The sequence below is a fragment of the Ailuropoda melanoleuca genome, chromosome 18 (assembly GCF_002007445.2).
Source record: "Ailuropoda melanoleuca isolate Jingjing chromosome 18, ASM200744v2, whole genome shotgun sequence".
Taxonomy (NCBI): domain Eukaryota; kingdom Metazoa; phylum Chordata; class Mammalia; order Carnivora; family Ursidae; genus Ailuropoda; species Ailuropoda melanoleuca.
Window position 1 is genome coordinate 4,640,246 of NC_048235.1, and position 17,038 is coordinate 4,657,283.

General features: G+C 44.8%; 1 protein-coding gene across 1 annotated transcript; it reads right to left on the minus strand.

The window, feature by feature from the left end:
- Positions 1-7,482: 7,482 nt before the first annotated feature.
- Positions 7,483-12,930, minus strand: LOC100464704 (sperm-associated antigen 11B). Its single transcript, XM_002929936.3, has 3 exons — positions 12,873-12,930; positions 11,779-11,937; positions 7,483-7,616 (listed from the first exon to the last, which is right to left on the minus strand). The coding sequence occupies exons 1-3, from the start codon at positions 12,928-12,930 to the stop codon at positions 7,483-7,485; spliced, it is 351 nt and encodes a 116-aa protein (XP_002929982.1).
- Between the last annotated feature and the right edge of the window lie 4,108 nt (positions 12,931-17,038).

The following is a 17,038-nucleotide window of genomic DNA, read 5'->3' on the forward strand; positions in this document are numbered from 1 at the left end:
TACCCAGAAGTTCTTTTTTTTTTTAAAGATTTTATTTATTTATTCGACAGAGATAGAGACAGCCAGCGAGAGAGGGAACACAAGCAGGGGGAGTGGGAGAGGAAGAAGCAGGCTCATAGCGGAGGAGCCTGATGTGGGGCTCGATCCCATAACGCTGGGATCACGCCCTGAGCTGAAAGCAGACGCTTAACCGCTGTGCCACCCAGGCGCCCCCAAAAGTTCTTTCTTATCTTAGATTTAGGACTTTCTTGGTGTAATGTCTTTGCTTACAATCCAAGTCCGTCTTTGTTTATATATACATATATATATATTTATCCTTAGGCACATTTATTTTATCTTTATATTTTATCTTTTTAAATGTATATTTAAAATCTAAGAGTTATACAATAATAACTTTTTAAAAAAGATTGTATTTATTTATTTGTCAGAGAGAGAGAGCTCACAAGCAGGGGGAGCAGCAGGCAGACAGAGAATCAGGCTCCCCGCTGAGCAAGGAGCCTGATGCAGAACTCAATCCCAGGACCCCTGGATCACGACCTCATCCGAAAGCAGACGCTTCACCAACTGAGCCACCCAGGCATCCCGAGAGTTATGCAATAACTTGACAGGGTATTTTCAAAGATAAAATAATTAAAAATCACCAATAATCTTAACATTGTAGCCTAAAATCCATTTTTTTGCTCTTGGACATACTTTTCATAATTAATTTTACATCAGATATATGAAAATTTGTATCTTGTACTTTCTAAGAGAAAGTTGTCTTGAAATCTTTATCTTATGCATTTTTATGGTTTTTATTTGTTTTTCTGTTTATTACACCTAAGAGATATATAATATCCCTTTAAGTAGATGTACCGTAGTTTGCTAAGATAATTGTTCTAGTTTGAACGTTTAGATTTATTTCAAAAAGTTTCTCAAAATATTTTGTTATCTCCTGAGGACAATTACCCCCCTTTTTTCTTTTCTTTTCATTAATTTCTTTTCTTTTTTTTATTATGTTCAGTTAGCCACTGTATAGTACATCATTAGCTTTCAATGTAGTGTTCAACAATTCATTAGTTAAGTATAATACTCAGTGCTCATCACAACACATGCCCTCCTTAATACCCACCACCCTGTTACCCCCTACCCCTACTCCCCTCCCCTCTGAAACCTCCGGTCTGTTTCCCAGTGTCCGTAGTCTTTCATGGTTCATCTCCCCCTTTGATTTCCCCCTCTTCAGTTTTCCCCTTCCTTCTCCTAATGTCCTTCCTGCTATTCCTTATGTTCCACAAATGAATGAAACCATATGATAATTGTCTTTCTCTGCTTGACTTATTTCACTTAGCATAATCCCCTCCGGTTCCATGCATGTCGATGCAAATGGTGGGTATTAATTCTTTCTGATGGCTGAGTAATATTCCATTGTATATATGGACCACATCTTCTTTATCCAGTTGTCTGTTGAAGGGCATCTCGGATCCTTCCACAGTTTAGCTATTGTGGACAATGCTTCTACGAACATTGGGGTGCAGGTGCCCCGTCTTTTCACTACGTCTGTATCTTTGTGGTAAATACCCAGTAGTGTAATTGCTGGGTCATAGGGTAGCTCTATTTTTAACTTTTTGAGGAACCTCCATTACTCTTTTCCAGAGTGGCTGTACCAACTTGCATTCCCACCAACGGTGTAAGAGGGATCCCCTTTCTCCACATCCTCGCCAACATTTGTTGTTTCCTGTTCTGTTAATTTTTGCCATTCTAACTGATGTGACGTGGTATCTCAATGTGGTTTTGATTTGTATTTCCCTGATGGCAAGTGATGTTGAGCATTTTTTCATGTGTCTGTTGGCCATTTGTATGTCGTCTTTGGAGAAGTGTCTGTTCATGTCTTCTGCCCATTTCTTTAAAAGATTATTTGTTTTTTGAGTGCTGGGTTAGAGAAGTTCTTTATAGATCTCGGATACCAGCCTTTTATCTGTAGTGTCATTTGCAAATATCTTCTCCCATTCTACGGGTTGCCGCTTTGTTTTGGTGACTGTTTCCTCTGCTGTGCAGAAACTTTTTGTCTTGATGAAGTCCTAAAAGTTCATTCTTCCTTTTGTTTCCCTTGCCTTTGGAGACGTGTCATGAAAGAAGTTGCTGTGGCTGATGTCAAAGAGGTTACCGCCTGTGTTCTCCTCTATGATTTTGATGGATTCCTGTCTCACATCGAGGTCTTTCATCCATTTGAGTTTATCTTTGTGTATGGTGTGAGAGAGTGGTCAAGTTTCATTCTTTTGCATATAGCTGTCCAATTTTCCCAGCACCATTTATTGAAGAGACTGTCTTTTTTCCACTGGTTGCTTTGTCCTGCTTTATCAAATATTAGTTGACCATTGAGTTGAGANAGCTGTCCAATTTTCCCAGCACCATTTATTGAAGAGACTGTCTTTTTTCCACTGGTTGCTTTGTCCTGCTTTGTCAAATATTAGTTGACCATTGAGTTGAGGGTCCATTTCTGGAGTCTCTATTCTGTTCCTTTGGTCTATGTGTCTGTTTTTGTGCCAGTACCATGCTGTCTTGGTGATCGCAGCTTTGTAACAGAGTTTGAAATCATGCAACGTGATGCCCCCAGCTTCATTTTTCTTTTTCATCATTTCCTTGCTTATTCAGAGTCTTTTCTGGTTCCATACAAATTTTAGGATTGTTTGTTCCAGCTCTTTGAAAAACGCCAGTGGTATTTTAATAGGGATGGTATTGCAAGTGTACATTGCTGTGGGCAGGATAGACATTTTAACAATGTTTATTCTTCCGATCCATGAGCATGGAATGTTTTTCCATCTCTTTGTGTCTTCCTCCATTTCTTTCATAAGTGTTCTGTAGTTTCTAGAGTACAAATTGAGGTAAGAATACTTAACATGAGACTTACCCTGTTAAGAAATGTTTAAGAGCACGATGCAGTATTTCAACCACGGACACAATGTTGTACAGCAGATTGCTAGAACTTACTCATTTTGCATAACCGTCACTTTGCACCCACTGAAGTTCAGTCATTTCTGAGAAGCAGAATAACTGAGCCAATGAGCACAAGTATTTCCTCTCTTGCAAGCATAATAAAAAATTACTTCTCAGGGAAGTTATGTAAATTGGCAATGCTTCTGGTTTTATATGTAAATGCTGGTTTTCACCATGCCTTCACTACGCCATAAGTGTCAGCGCTGTGTGAGCGTATCTGTGTGAGGATTAAATATGGAACATACTCATCCAGAAAGAAGCCTGGAAAGGCAGCATTCTGGAAAGGTCTCTCTATGCACCTAGTTTTGTCTGTATGAGCTGCAGAATCTTAATTTTAACCCAGAAAGATACCCACATGTAACAATAGCACGGAAGATTTATGTTTTTAGAACTATAGCAACTCCTTTATGTTCTTGCTTGATTGAGATATAATTGACATCAGAAATGATGCTTTTTTCTCTTTTTCCCCCAGTTTCATTGAGATATAATTGACATATAGCACAGTATAAGTTTAAGGTGTACAGCATAATGATTTGTCATAAAATAATTACACCAGGTTTTGTTAACATCCATCATCTCATACAGATACTAAAAAAAGAGAAAGAAAAAGAAAAAAAACCCAAGTTTTTCCTTGTGATGAGCAGAGAGGATTTGTAACTCATGAAAGCTAAAGAAAGATATAGAGAGAATGATGGCCTCAAAGTTTGTAACATGAGTTATAAACAGTTCACTATAATTATCTGGAGTCTAAAAATAATCACCATTTATATATATATCATAGCAAATTCCACTATTTCTTCACTATGGATCTATAAAGAGATCCCTGAAGCTGCTTTTGAGGAGGGATGCTCAGCACAAAATTCTAAGATAAACAACAGAGGGTTCTGCCCATGGAGCACATCCCACACTTCTTACTTAACCGAGGAGACCTCTATTGCTGGTCCGTTGGGAGAGTAGGGGTTAGCAGTCGGTATGAAATGACTACAAATTTAAGGAGAACGAGCATTTTAACAAAGTAGGGACTGGGATAGGTACCATTTCAAAGGGGAAAGTGCAGAATTTTTTTTTTAGAGTTAATGTGTATTTATTCTTGATGAGATTTGAGAAGATACAGTTTGATCAATAACATGAGAACGGTATCCCATGAAAAAGGCATACTTTAAAAATAGGAATCCTTAAAATAGGCATTCTTTTTAAATAGGATTATTTAAAAATAAGTGAAAATCTAATATCTGAACCTGAAAAATCCCCAAATAGTGAAAAATAGAAGGGCACTACCAAAGGAAAGATTGTGATATTTTTAAAAAAATTACAAATTGGAAGTTGAGAGCAAAAATGGAAAGGCATGGAAATTATGAGCAAAAGGTGATAGATGAGGAAGATGGTCCGAGGACAATGAGGGTTTAAGCAGTCGGTATTCCAGAAAGAGTAAAGGGAAGTAAGGAAGCAAAGAATACCTAAGGTTAAATATCGTCTATGAGAAGAGCATGTATCCATAGATAAGAATGAAGTGGCAACCCAAGAAAATTATTAAAACATACAGAAAAGAAAACATGACCAATAAACAAATGAAAAAATTCTCAACCACACAGTACTCAGGGTTTGCCTGATTCCAGAACTGAGTCTCCATTTGTCACCCATCAGAGTGAAAAGAATTAGTTAGCTTTTGATATCAGAAATCAAAGAGTGTGGAGAAACAGATATTTTAATACATTGCTAATGGAAATATGAATGGACATTCGATTTTTATTTTTATATTTTTTAAAAGATTTTATTTATTCACTTGAGAGAGAGAAAGAGAGCACAAGGAGGAGGAGAGGCAGTGGGAGAGAGAGTAGACTCCCTGTGAGCAGAGAGCCCAATGTGGGACTTGATCCCAGGACCCCAGGATCATGACCCGAGCCAAAATCAAGAGTCGGAGGCTTAATCCACTGAGTCACTCAGGTGCCCCTCATAGCTGTCGTCTTAAGTCAAAAGTGAAAATTACAGATAACTGCCGTTTTCCTGGTGACCGCTGAGCAGAGTTTCCATAAATCTGCTCTTTGGTTCTTGGGATATGTGTAACCGAAGTCAAATGGATTGAGTTTGGTTAATGGAAGGCAAATTCTGAAATAAACACAAGGAATCAGGGACACAAATGGGTGATGTCTGCCCACCTTGTCCTGTTCAATGCCTCCTCCCCAGCCTTATTTCCCACGGCTCAGGAGGTTTGGGGGCACTGGTTAGGAGGGACCTTTGGATGATTCCTCGTTTGAAAAATGGGCAGACCAGAGGGGCACTCCCTGTGTGGGGCCCCATTTCGTGTTCCGTCCATCAAAGAAACTCCACTCCAACAAGAGTTGCAGGAGAGTGAGTGCCCTGCTCCATGGAGGTTAGGGTCCTCTCTCCTGGCAAAGCCGCCGTGGTCCTCTCCTCCAGCGCCCACCTCCTTCGGGGCCGCTGTCTTACTGACGAGGACTGTAGTATCCTCTACCCTCATTTATGTTTCTCACAAGGGATCTTGTATGTGGAGGCCCATCTCCTGTTGTCTCCCAGCTTACAATATTCTGTAAAACCACACGAGGACCCGGGGCTTGCTTCTCCAGATTTATTTTATTTTATTTTATTTTATTTTTATTTTTTTAGTTGTTTCTTTTTTTCTTTTTTTTTTTTTTAATTTTCTTTATTTAAAATAGGGAGAGAGAGCAAGAGAGTCGGAGCAGGGAGCAGAGGGAGAGGCAGAAACAGGCTCATGCAGAGCAGGGAGCCCGACGTGAGACTCGATCCCAGGACTCTGGGGTCCTGACCTGAGCCAAAGGCAGATGCTTCACAGACTGAGACACTCAGGCGCCCCTCCAGATTTGTTTTTGTTGGTGGGTTACTTTTGAAAAGCAAATGCTGCTGGAAGGCCTCCCTGTCCTTCGAAATCTGAGTAAAATTGGGAATTTCATAGGATTATTAGCTGTAGGATAGATGGTGGAAGGAAGGCCTGTCTAGCTGACCCTTGTTACAGAGGGCGACTCTGTCTGGGGTTCTTGCTCCTACCATCCTTGGGACGGTTCCCGTGGTCCCTAGGTTTTGCAGTCTAGTCACAGAAAATGCACTGACTGCAATCCTCCCCAGGACCTCATTAGAAATATGAAGGCAAAGTTTGGCACCGAGAGCTGGAAGTGGTGGGATACGTAACCCCTGGATGGAAAACAGGGTGTGATTAGCCCAGCCCGGACCACTCATGAGGACCGTGAGACAGGGCGGACTGCCGGTGAGTACCGCAGGGCACGTTCCTGCTCCACGTCCTTCCTTCCCCTCTGTCACCAAACCTGTGACCTCCATGTCCTTGCTGCCCCGCCCCCAGTTCTTCCCCCTTCCTCACCACAATCTCCACCTTGGTCATCAAATGGCTGTCCCTGCACTTGCCCCATTGCTGTCAGCTTTTACCTGTGTTCCTGCCTCCGGCCTCACCCATTTCCAATCCACCCCACTTCTTTCATTAGAAGGAACATTCTAAAATTGAAAACATGGCAGTGTCACTCCTCTGGAGCCCCTGATAACCTCCTCTCGTTTAGCAGCCTGAGGTCATTAGTGTAATATTTGTTTTCTTGGACAACTTCACACCATTTTCCTACACCCTCCTCATCTGACACTTGGAGTTAATGCCTCTCTTTGGCAGTGACACTGAGGTTCTCACCATCTGCTCAGCAAACCATTCTTTCACATCTCCTTCATGCCTTTCTGCAAACCGTACCCTCTGTCTATGAATCTCTGCCTCTCTCTTTCAGTGAGCACACTCCTACTCACCCTCCGAAACCCTGCTCGCATTTCCCCAGGAACCCTTTCTTACATTGCTCACATTTGTCTCCTCCACCTATTGCCTTGGACATATGCACATTACAAAATGTGTGGCACTTTATCGTTTTTATCTCTTTGGGTGTTCCGCCCCCCAACACTCATGTTTCCAATTTGTTACATTTCTCAGTGCCTAGGGAAAAAATAGGTGCTCAAAAAATATCTTTCAAACAACAGAAGGAATTACTTGAATGTTTTCCTGTGAATGTTTATTACATTAAAACTGGGTGATTTGTGATGATTTTGTCCATCTCTGGCTAAGCCACTTTCTCTACGGTCAGGCAGAGCTGGTTTTCGTCTTTTCTTCTGCTGCTACAAAATGTCCAGACTGTCCAGATCAGATGACAGCTCCCCAGGAACTCCATGCTTCTCCAGAGCACCTGTGTCTGGGTGGGTGCTACGGCCGCAGAGAGCAGGCAGGTGGGCCAAGCGTTCGCTTCTGTGTCGACAGCCTCAGTTCTGATGCAAACAGCAGGCGTATTTTTTTTTAAAGCAGTAGCCAACTTGTATTTCCATAANGAGACAGCCAGCGAGAGAGGGAACACAAGCAGGGGGAGTGGGAGAGGAAGAAGCAGGCTCATAGCGGAAGAGCCTGATGTGGGGCTCGATCCCACAACGCCGGGATCACGCCCTGAGCCGAAGGCAGACGCCCAACCGCTGTGCCACCCAGGCGCCCCGACAGCTTCAGTTCTGATGCAAACAGCAGGCGTATTTTTTTTTAAAGCAGTAGCCAACTTGTATTTCCATATAATTACAATATTCTTGACAATAGCCTTCACTTTTCTTGCAGTCGACAACTTTGAAATCCAGTTCGGGTTCTGTATAAAGAAATATCCAACGTTAGCATCTTAAGACCATCTCAAGAATCAGATGGGTGTTATTTTAGCCCAAAGGGATGTGGTGGAGAAAGGCCACAGGGAGGTTGTCAATGAGCGTTCCAATTTCCATGCGGCCATCCTGACAGCGTAAAAATCAGATCCTTGATTCTGGCTTAAAAGGCACCTTGACTCTCCCTGAAAAAACCAGCTGCCAGTTCAGAGGCAGCCGGGAGGAGAAACAGTGATGGATGTGCGGCAGTATAAATGTTCCACTTCGGCCAATTGAGGGCGCAGTGTCAGGGGACCCACCAGGGCTCTGGCAGGCCAGCTGGGGGTGACCACCCCACCAGACACGTCCATAAGTGGGATGGTCGTTTGAGGAAGGCGGGTTGGGGCTGAGCCATCACTGTAAGGGAGATGACAGGTAGCCGAGGGCAGATTTTAGAGAGTGAGAAGGATTTCTTTTCCCCCTCATTCTGAGGGAGCACCTGGAAGGCTGTTTGGTGCCTCCAAGATGTGCCAGTTTACTTGAGCAACGTGAAATTGGGACCTCACTCTACAATTCAAGTACTGAGACTATTACACACACATTCTTGCCTTAAATTATATATTATGAAGAGAGTTGATAGAAAAGGCAAGGGACAAGTGTTAAAGCAAAGAAAAAATAGATAACACAATGAAGGCAGAGACATGATATCAGACAATGTTCGGTAAGAAGGCTGGGGACGCTTTCCGATGGACCCCAAGCCGAGGCTGCTCTGGTCATCGAAGCTCTGCCACCGACCTGAGATGTGACCTTCAAACAGATTCAATGTGAAGAGATGTTACCCTCTTCCTGCCCTAATCTGTTTCACAGGTATGCATTACAAATATTTGCCACTATCAATGAATCAGTTGATTAAAATTGTCTTTTCTTACCACTTCATTTTCTGACCAGTGGTCATCCTTCCCTAGAGATAGATACACAAGCATAGATATACACACACATACAAAGATATACAAAGATAGGCACGCCTGCACAGGTTCCCTGCGAGCAACCTGATGAGTTCGGCCACCTGCATTGCCCCAGGATCCCGTCACCCACCGTCAAGATAGTAAACCTATCTATCACCTACAAAAGTTTCCTCGTGTCCCTTTATTTCTGTTGTTCTGTTTTGGTTTTGTTTTCCTTGTGGTAAGAACACTGAACATAAGATCTAGCCTCTCAACATATTTTTAACTGCACAACACCGCATTGTTAACCATAGACAAGCACTTGTACAACAGGTTTCTAGAACTTATTCGTCTAACATCTGAGACCCTCTACCAATCAAAAAACAGGCCTATTCTGAAGTAGGCCCGGTCTGTGCTCTGCACCTGCGGTGAGCGAAGCTCACCTGAGCAGCTCCCACCTGTGAGTTTGGAGGCAAAGGAGATGCACTGCCCTGCAACCCCATCCAGCAGGTGAGCCTGTCCAGTTGGGAGCAGGGGCCCCAGGCCTTTGCCTTCGGGAGAAAGGGGGGCCTCTTCACAAGCCAGGGGCCCTTGGATTTAAGGCTTGTTTCCCTGGATTTGGTTGCCTCCTCTCTGCAGTGCGGTCTGCCTCCCCACTCACCAGTGTTCTGCATCTCAGCTGAAAATGCTCTTTTCATACCTTGTTAAGCATGCTGTTAAATACAGAAAGGTCATTACTCGGGAGAGAGAAAGAGATAATCATAGACAAGAATAGAACAGATGGGGGGGGTGTCTACAGAGCTCTATTCATTTGGCAAATTAATTCACTTGCTCATTCTTTCGAGACAAAATGATGTAGGACATTTTAGCCTGTTATGACAGAGTCAGGGATTATTCTCTGGATGAGGAACTCTGAGTCTAGTGGGGAAACAGACACATAACTATATATTTAAATGCAATATAATCAATCTATAGTGGAGTTTGCACAGTGTGTTTTGGGAACATAGAGAACAGCCAAAAGGTCACAGAGATTATTACATTTAAATGTATGTTAAATGTAGCTTCTAGGGGGGCCTGGGTGGCACAGCAGTTAAGTGTCTGCCTTCAGCTCAGGGCGTGATCCTAGCGTTGTGGGATCGAGCCCCACATCAGGCTCCTCGGCTATGAGCCTGCTTCTTCCTCTCCCACTCCCCCTGCTTGTGTTCCCTCTCTCTCTGGCTGTCTCTATCTCTGTCAAATAAATAAATAAAATCTTAAAAAAAAAAAAGAACCAAATTAAAAAAAATAAAAATAAATGTACTTCTAAATGGGGGTTTGAATGAAGGCTACACACGTTCCACAGAGCTGTGCAGAGACCTGAAAGAATGGAGTATTTTCTCGGAATCGTGGGCGTGGCTTGAGGACCACGGCAATGATGGATACTGATGGGAAATGTGGGTAGGACAGCTTGATGCCAGACTAACACAGACTTTCACAGCTGACTAAGTATTTTAGGATGTATGCTTTTGAGCTACTGTGCTTCTAGACGCAGATTGAAGTATTATACCAGTGCAGGAAGTAATGAGACTCTTTCCCCAGCTCAGGAGAAAGAGCAATTAAGAGAGAGAATTCTCTTCGTAATAAATATTTTTCCAGTACACTCAAATGAAGTGGGAAGTAGGAAACCAGTAGGAAAATTGTATTACAGAAATAGTCATTATGTAGGACATTCTTTCTCTTAAGTGCTTCTTCTCTAAGTTGGGGAACGAGGTGGCGGTGGTCAGTGTTGCATTCCGTGAGTGGCACTGGGCTTGAGGAGACACAATCAGGGCCAGTCTGAACTTAAGAAGGCTGCACACCCAGGATGGAAATCCCAAGTGGGAAGGCAAGTAAAAATTCAGGAGCGAGTGATGCACCCTGAGAAACTGAGGCAGGAAGCGAGTATGGTGTATTGGAGAGAAGAGGGAATCGGGTATGTTTTAAAAGAAGTATACTGGGATGGCTTCCTGGAGGATAACACTGGGAAGTTTGGCTTAAATTCTTGAAGCTTCCACTCTTGACTGCCATTCACCAGTTGCACAATCTTGGACAAGTTATTTTATTTTATTTCATTTATTTTATTATTTTATTTTTTTTAGTTAGTGTGTTCAATTAGCCAACAGATAGTACATCATTAGTTTCTGATGTCGTGTTCAATGATTTATTAGTTGCATAGAACACCCAGTGCGCATCCCAACACGAGCCCTCCTTAATGCCCATCACCTGGTTACCCCATCCCCATGCCCCCCTCCATTCTGTAACCGTTTGTTGTCCTGAATCGGAGGAGTTATTTTAAATCTCAACTCCCTCGTGAATCAAATGGGAGTAACAACCCCACCTCGTAGATCTGCTGTTAGAATAAATGACACATGCCTCGGACCGTTTATATTTGTTGCGCAATCATGGTATTTTCTCTTTCTCTTCCCTTGGGAGGAGAACCAGCTAGTGAGTCTTTGGGAACCAAGGGTCACTTCCAAAGGGATCGAAGTGAGGAAAGGACAATGGGAGGAATAACGGGGCAGGATTTGAATTACTGGCTTCCCTTTGCCAGTGCCCTCGTGTATGTTCCCTGCTCTTGCCCACTGAGCACCCAGCCTCTTGTTCCCTATTTCAGGGTCAAGAATGAGTTTGGGATTAAGGAAGTGTCTTGGAAATGACTGTCTCCTGCGGGTCCTTACGAACTGGAAGCTGGCTCCATATGGGTGTTCAGGACCGACCCCAAAAGCAGCTGAGGGCTCCTTAACTTTGTCACCCCAGTGGCCCATCCTCTGCATCTGTCCCTGGGGCATTCCCTGCATGCTCATTGCTCACCGGCACTTAGCAAGTATTCACAAATTCTTGAGGGCCCAGGGAGCGGGGTTCCAACCTGGTAGGAGGAGGGCGCCTTGCTCAATATCGTCCCCTCTGGCTCTCTGGTGTGGGTGAGGTCAGGGATTATAGAAGTGCCTTGAATACTTTGCCTCTTTGTCCTTCATGCTTCCAAGTCTCATGGGACACTCAGTCGTCTGTCAGGGGAGGCCGTCAGACCCCATGACCCTTCTGACAGGTGGGACAGCGCCATCCGTCCACCTACTATCTTCATAAACACAGCCCATCCTTATCTCCACCACTGCTCGGCCCTCCCCCACCTGCACAGACACCTTCCCATCTATTCATTCGCTAAACATTTCCAGAGTGAGGAACTTGTCACACTTTTTTTTTTTTAACTTACCCGGGTAAGGGGGAGTGCGCGGTAAGAGCTGGCGTTTTTCTTGGTGGTGGAACAAGGGAGACCCATTTTTGCCTTGTCCAGGAGACTCTTCCCTGGATTCTCTTGGTTCTCTCAGACCCTCGGTGCCTTGGTGGTTAACATTTCCAGCTCTGGATTGTCCTGTTTCACAGTAAATACACAGCAGAGCATTTTCAGAGCTCTCGTGAGCAGACCCATGAGGAGGCAGTGCGTCACTGTAGGGGACGAGTGAAAGCAGAGCGTGGAGAGGAGACGGGGGCTGCTGCTCAATGGATGTGAAGTGTCAGTCCTGCAACATGGCTGCACCCAGAGACCTGGGCAGCACGGCGGCCATGCGTATCAGTGCGGTATTGTGCACTTCAAGGTTTGTGAAGAGGGTAGCTCTTTTGCTAAGTGCTCCTATCACACACACACAAAACAGCACCACGAAGGGACACAAGGAAGCTTTGTGAGGTGTGCATGTGGCTATTCCCTTGGCTGGGGCGATGGCACCGTGGTGGCTGGCAAACATCCGAACTCATCAAATTGTACTAAATGTGAGCCATTTTTTGTGTAATAATCACACCTCCATAAAGTTGTAATGAAAAAGAGCAAGTGGAGAATGGGATGGAATGGGTTGGAAGCAGGACAAATGTTATTTGTGTGTGCCTGTGTGTGTGTGTGAGAGAGAGAGAGAGGGAGAGAGAGGGAGATGGAGGGAGGTGAGAGATGACCAAGAAGGGTGGGCAGTGGAGCCCGAGTTCCTCCTGGAAGCCAAGCTAAGCATCCAGGGGGTGTCACCAATATAGTTGTTGAGACGCCCTAACATTTAAGGTCCCTTGTGATGCAGGCTGTCTTTCTTTATAAGAAGTAGGTGAGTGTCACAGGATAAGAAAGTGTAGTCAGGGTTAGGACCCGACTCTTGGGCAGCCAGTGCCATCAGCATATTCAAAGTGTCCCTTACAAACCCAGCCCACTCCTGCCCCAAAACCCTGCCAGGAAATGCACTTGCGGGTCTTAGTACCTCACTGCCCAGCCTGGACACGGCCGTTGTGGAGAGACCCTGGCCTCAGGACCGGATCACATTTCCAATTTACCTGGAGGCATCAGGGCCACAAGGAGAAGGCTGATGAAAAGAGAGAGGGATGGCTTCATGTCGCTGAGGGGACTGACAGCTGAGAAGGTGCTGATGGGCAGACAGCAGGGCTCCCTTTATAGCCCTGAGCTGCGGGGAGGGGGCCTGCAGCAGGGGAAGAGAGGCATTCTGGAATAATCTCTGAGTCACAGAGGACACATGCAGACACATTATTCTCCCACCACTAGCTAGCGGAACAAACATTCGAGCCATTCTCCTCAGAGTAAATGTCATGCCTGAATGCCCTGGGTGGGTTTGGTGAATAAGAAATGACAGGGCAAGGGGCGCCTGGGTCGCTCAGTCGTTAAGAGCCTGTCTTCGGCTCAGGGCGTGATCCCAGCGTTCTGGGATGGAGCCCCACATCAGGCTCCTCCGCTATGAGCCTGCTTCTTCCTCTCCCACTCCCCCTGCTTGTGTTGCCTCTCTCGCTGGCTGTCTCTATCTCTGTCAAATAAATAAATAAAATCTTTAAAAAAAAAAAAAAAGAAATGACAGGGCAGGAGAAGAGGAGCAGGAAGAGGAAAGAGAGGGGGCATAACAGACATCATTAACCACAAAAGCACAAATCCCCTCAAGTGCTTGTTGGGCCGCTGCTAGGTGCCAACATGGCGACATAAATATGGCCGCCATAGTGCTTCTGTCCTGTCTTCTGACATCATACATATCGGGGATGACCCGTCATTTCCTGAAGTCGCAAAGTCACTCCAGATTTCATCTCTGCTCTTCCCCCCCTAATCCCTCCCCCGGTTTCTTGGCCTCCTCTACTCCTCCTTCATCTCTTTTTATCCTCCCTATTTTGATTCTAATTCATCTGACTCTTCTTCATGTTTCTCTCTCCTTTCCATTCTTGTCCTCCTCAGATGTCTGGCTATTGCTGCCATCGGGTCCAACTCAATTCTGCTTAAAAAAGATCTGTAATTGATGCCGCGTGTTCTCTTCTCATGATCAATAAGCAAGAGGCTCTTCTCCTTCTTCTTCTTTTTAAAGATTTTATTTATTTATTTGACAGAGAGAGAGAGCACAAGTAGGCAGAGTGGCACGCAGAGGAAGAGGGAGAAGCAGGCTCCCCGCTGAGCAGGGAGCCCTACGAGGGGCTCGATCTCAGGACTCCAGGATCATGACCTGGGCCAAAGGCAGATGCCTAACCGTCTGAGTCACCCCTCATCTTCTTCCTAGCAGGGATGAGTTTTATGTCACTGGATTATCTGAGGCATGCATACCCCAGGCAGTCTGTCCTGGATGTGACCAGAGAAATGTGGGCTTTGATTCAAGAGTGTTACAACCATCTAAAATTCAATATGGCCTCAGAGGTGTTGGAAAGGGTAGTGCTTGCCACATGTGTCTCATTTACAGGCACATTTTGGTCCAAAGAAAATGTCTAAGATCATTTGTGTAAATGAAAATAATTATATTCTACCTGGAGGGAGGGTGAAGAAGGCAGCAGTGGCCCAGCAGGGGCTTGGGCACCCAAGAAGCAACGGTGACGTAGACAAGGTTTGGAGAGCACGGGGTCATCGTGCTGTAGCCTCTCCTCCAGGTCTGGGGGCAAATTCAATATTGTGGAGCACAGAGGGGCTAGCATAAGATCATTCACATTCTTGATTTTTAGGCATTAGGAAATCTTCAATTCGAAGAGGGAATTGGAGATACTGGTAGAGATGGGAGGCAACGAGTCCCTGATAAGGGCTGCTAATCACCGAGGCCATCAGATGCTGACAATTGGATGCTGGAAGAAAGTAGATGGTCAATCAGGGGTGGGAAATTGCTGAGACCCTAACTCCAAATAGAGATGTTCTTATCCCCTCACTTGTAAGCCATGTTACTTTTCTATTCTAGCCCAAAAGCTGTGCTTACGGTTGTGTTTATATTTATTTCTAGGAATTGGAACCAAAGTAGAAACCATCCCGAGGGGCTGGGATCCTAGCACACCATGCCCTGCTGCCTCAGATTTGAACCTAAGGTGTGGGGGTGATGCCTGGTCCTGCCTACTATCCTCACCTACTGGGAAAGGCACTCGCCTCTCTGCACCTTTGTTTCCACACCCAAAAAAGGTCAGAGTGACGCCTCTTGTCTCACAAGCTTATTGTGAGGCTCAAAAGAGATTAGGCACATGACAGTACCTTGTAAAATACAGTGTGAGAATCATGTAGGGGGACACCAACGTAGGACAAGACACAACTTAAAGTTGACGTTAGGTTGTCCTAAAGCACGTTCCTCCTCGGGGGGCTGCTTCCCAGGCTCCCCTCTCCCCTGTAACGGCTGTGGTGAAATCAAAGGCTCACATTTGCTTTGCATTTACGACACAGTATTTTGCAGGTGGGACAGCAACACGATACCACCCACAAAAAAGGAGCCAGAGGCAGACAACCAAATACGGTGTGTGGATGGACTTTTAGGACCCTGAGTCTAAGAAACCAGTTCTGGCAAAAGCACTTATGAGACAACCAGGATCATTTGAACACTGACTGACTATTTGATTATAGTAAGGGATTTGTTTTGATTTTTTCCAGGCGTGGTCATAGCACTGTGGTTTTACATATATGTATATATACATAAATGTACATATATATATTTTCTTTTTAAGAGTTTTTCCTCTGAATTATATATTCCAAACTATTTTCAGATGAGGTGACATGGCATGTTGAGTACTTTTGGAAATAATCCAGGAAGCGGAGTTCATCAAGGAATGAAATGAGATTAACCACGTGCTGAGGCTGGGTGACAGTTACGTGAAGGTTCAGTTTGCCATTTTCCTAAAAGGCGGCAGCTGAACCGCTGCTGGGCGGCTTTGCGTACATCTACCCAGAGGCACCCCGTGACCCCAGGTGGTTGCTCTTGTTTATTTCAGGGGGGCCATTGATGTTCATGGGCTAGATCATTATGTCTCTAGGTGTTGGACAATAGTGACATTCTCCTGATGTTCTCATTCTTAGTCATTTATTAGCTGGGTTACTTTTAGAGAGAGAAGCTTTTCCCCACAAATCATTTGGTCACCCCAAAAGAAGGTTTGGAAAGGAACGGCAGGTCAAAGGCTTTACGACTCCGCCTCCTTTGGCAGATCTCAGGACAGTAGTCTGCACGGAGCTGCTCTGTGCTCCTCCTGCAGGACGTGACCCTCTATGGACATCCGGTCATCGCATAGCATCCCTTTTGTTTTGCCCCCCGGAAGTCTGTGCTTTGAATTACAGTGTATGCAAAATAAATTGCACTTAATATTGATTTATTTCCCTGTTTTAATGAGCAAAAGACATATATAACTGCAGAGCAAAACTTCTGATCAGATAACTAATGCTATCAAGATCAATTGCTACAATTCAGGCCAAAAAAATAAAAAAGATGTTCACTTAGGCTTGTGGCCAATGAGGCATATTTTTTGGTTGGGCTGTTAAGGTGTTGAAACTCTCATGTAACCCGCACTGCTTTCCTCCCTTCTCCCCACTGCAGAAAGCCATCTCGGGGCTCGTACATGGGCTCTGCATTGAGTGAGGGCACTCAGCAAAGTCTCAATAATTGGACTAGTGACTGCCGCTGGGAATATTCTAGCTGGGAGGCCTCAGGAAGGGAAGGTTCTGAGGTCCAGCCATCCGCGGCTCTGGGGACCAGGCAGCCCTGGGCTTCAGGGTGTCACGGGGTTCAGCGGGTTCGCTTTTTCAAACAGCACGGATAGACATTGGGGCATCCTCCGATTTGGAATTCCTCTGTTTTACAAGTCCTCCGGCAGTGGGCGGTCCCATAACCACATATCTTGTCTGTGTCAAATTCACTTCTCACTATATAACAGAATAAGTCAGTGTGATTAATTGTGTCCCAAGGATGGGGAAGGTTTTGGGGAGAGTGACTGAACCAATTGTAGAGAACGCCCGGGAGCATTGGTGACACAGGTCCACGGCCGTGGCTTTCCCAACCACCCCTCCCTCTGCATTCCTAGTGGATGGACTATACCATCTAATTCTCTTCCAGCATGATTCAAACAACACAAAAAAAAAACCAAAAAAAATTAAAAATAAATAAAAAAGCTAGTTGGTGCTCATCACACATCCTCTCAAAATCCCCACAACAGTTTGCGAATACCTTTTGGTTGAGTTCAAGTCAACTCCTTACCATGGGCTTCAAAGCTGCAGTGCCCTA

What these genes read in the sequence shown, in the direction of transcription:
- LOC100464704 (XM_002929936.3), bottom strand. Translation starts at nt 12,930, where the DNA reads ATGAAGCCATCCCTCTCTCTTTTCATCAGCCTTCTCCTTGTGGCCCTG. An exon ending in TGTGGCCCTGATGCCTCCAG is followed by an intron (nt 11,938 to 12,872) that starts GTAAATTGGAAA and finishes ACTGTGAAACAG; the next exon opens with GACAATCCAGAGCTGGAAAT. An exon ending in GCGCACTCCCCCTTACCCGG is followed by an intron (nt 7,617 to 11,778) that starts GTAAGTTAAAAA and finishes TTCTTTATACAG; the next exon opens with AACCCGAACTGGATTTCAAA.